The sequence below is a fragment of the Parus major genome, chromosome 1, assembly GCF_001522545.3.
Source record: "Parus major isolate Abel chromosome 1, Parus_major1.1, whole genome shotgun sequence".
Classification (NCBI taxonomy): domain Eukaryota; kingdom Metazoa; phylum Chordata; class Aves; order Passeriformes; family Paridae; genus Parus; species Parus major.
Genome location: NC_031768.1, coordinates 865,436 through 867,576, shown reverse-complemented (window position 1 = coordinate 867,576; position 2,141 = coordinate 865,436). Strand labels below are relative to the sequence as shown.

Below are 2,141 nucleotides of genomic sequence, written 5' to 3'. Positions count from 1 at the left end.
CAGCTCCCAGTAACTGGAATATTCTGTTAAACCCAGTAACTGGAATACTCTGTTAAACCCAGTAACTGGAATATCCTGTTAAACCCACCTGCCATGACTAAAGAACTGTTTCCTGTGTTCCTCCTCTGCAGACACTAATGTGTACCCTGGATTAGCAGTGTTTTTCCAGAATGCATTAATATTTTTCAGGTAAGTTACCTGGACAAATTCCCCTCCTTCCAAAGGGACTTTCCTGCTTCCACACATTGATCCTCCAGGCAGGGCAGCTGTGTTTTCTCCTCCCTTAGCTGCAGAGCTTAGAAACAAGGTTTGGTTTGCCCAGGCTCTTGGCTCCCCCACACTCCTGTTGGTCCTGTCTCTGCTCCCCCTGGATGAACAGCTCTGGAATGTGGATGGCCAGGGATGCACAGAGTTTTCTGGATAAGGGATTGCCAGTGTCTTTGGAAAATGGCAATCATTCACCTCTGTCCTCCAATCCCCTGGCATCCCTCCCAGCAGAGCCAGCTGGGGGATTCAATTCCCCTTTTCCAGACTATTTCACACCAATGCCTCAGTTCTCTGGTACTTGATATTCCCTGGATTTCCTTTCACTGCCTGAGCTCACTGTTAGAAAGAGTGGTACTTCCTTTTTGTAGGAGCATGCTGCTGTGTTTTATAACAGCACACTGGATTTATTTCAAATAATATTATTAAATCTATTGTGTAACAGTTGAAAATCGATTTGGAGTCTCTAATAACTCTTTTTAGCTGTGGAATGCATTTTGCAACCCATGGATTTTATTAATGAAAGGCACTGAAAGTGTTAAACAGTGTCAGTTCTGAGATCAGTCACTGAAAAGTTTCATCTCAGCTCCTTCTTCCAGTTCCTGGCTGATCCTTTTCCTTCCAGCCCCACACCAGATTCTTTGTAGTGACCTGGATTGATGGGATCTGGGAAATGAGGGATATTCCTGCAGGGAACAGCAGCTCCTAAATCCCCTCTGGGATTGAAAAGGGAAACTGCAGAAGGCAGATTTTGTGCCTGAAATTTTTAGCCTTATTCAGAATCCCAGGTTTGGGTTGGAAGGGACCTTAAATCCCATCCAGTGCCAGCTGGGCAGGGACAACTTCCACTATCCCAGGTGGCTCCAAACCCTGGCCAGCCTGGCCTGGGAAACTTCCAGGGATGGGGCAGCCAAAATGTGGAATTTTGGAAATCAAATTGTAATGTGGATGTGATTCTCTACCACAGGCTTAATATTCTTTCTGATTGTTCACAAGAATGGAATTGTTTAGGTTTCATCCCAGCACATCCTGTCATGTTGAGCTGATTCCCAGGTGCCAGAGTGAGCCTTGCTGCTCTGGACTCCTTGAATTTCATAAATCCCAGGCTTTTCCTTCAGAAGGGCTGTGAATCTGGATGGGTTTTTTGTCTGAGCTTCAGTTTGCTCCCACAGTTCCAGCTGTGCACAAGAAACCAAACACAAACACCAAACCCAAATCCTGATGTGACCAGAAGTTCAGGGCTGGGCTGGTGACTTGCAGGGGGATAAGATTTAAGGATACTGTTAAAATTACCTTGTGTGTGGTCTGATTTTTATTTTATTTCTTGTATTTTCTCCCCCCAGCACTCTGATCTACAAGTTTGGGAGAACAGAAGAGCTGTGGGGCTGAGCTCACTGCTGGCCTGTGCTTAGCATAGCTGCCACGTGGTTCTTGTACGTAGATAACTCACAGTCCTTTGTCCTTGGTTTGCTTCCCAAACTGGTGGAACTGAGACAATTCCAGGCTCTGTCCGAAGCTCCTCTTTTCCCAGGACACACTTGTGAATATGTACATAGGACTGGATCTATCATTTCAAAGGGAATGGCAGGCTTTCCTGCTGACATCTCCAGGCTTTCTCCTTCAAATCCATGGCTTTCCATCTTCCACACCTCCCCGTGTCCCAGGCTTCAGCCAACAAGTAGTGAGCAAACAGGACAGAGCCCATCCCTGGAGCAGGGGCTGGGATAAAAGCTGATTTTAAGAATTTTATATTATTGTTCAGGTAAATATAAAGTAGCTCCTTTTTTTTTTTTTTTTTTCCTTCTTTTGGTAAAAGGTTATGGGTTTTTAAGCAAGTCCTACACTCAGCAGGTTGTGCATGGCAAAGCAAAGTATTC

General features: G+C 45.3%; 1 protein-coding gene across 2 annotated transcripts in view; it reads left to right on the top strand.

The window, feature by feature from the left end:
• The window catches only part of TMEM50B (transmembrane protein 50B), a 9,309-nt gene extending 7,380 nt beyond the window's left edge, over positions 1–1,929 (top strand). For both annotated transcript variants that reach the window (XM_015617159.2, XM_015617148.2), the window contains 2 exons: positions 132–189; positions 1,608–1,929. In XM_015617159.2, the coding sequence (XP_015472645.1) occupies positions 132–189; positions 1,608–1,653 (104 nt within the window). In that variant the 3' untranslated portion in view covers positions 1,654–1,929. The remainder of the gene's footprint in view (positions 1–131; positions 190–1,607) is intronic.
• Positions 1,930–2,141: the final 212 nt, after the last annotated feature.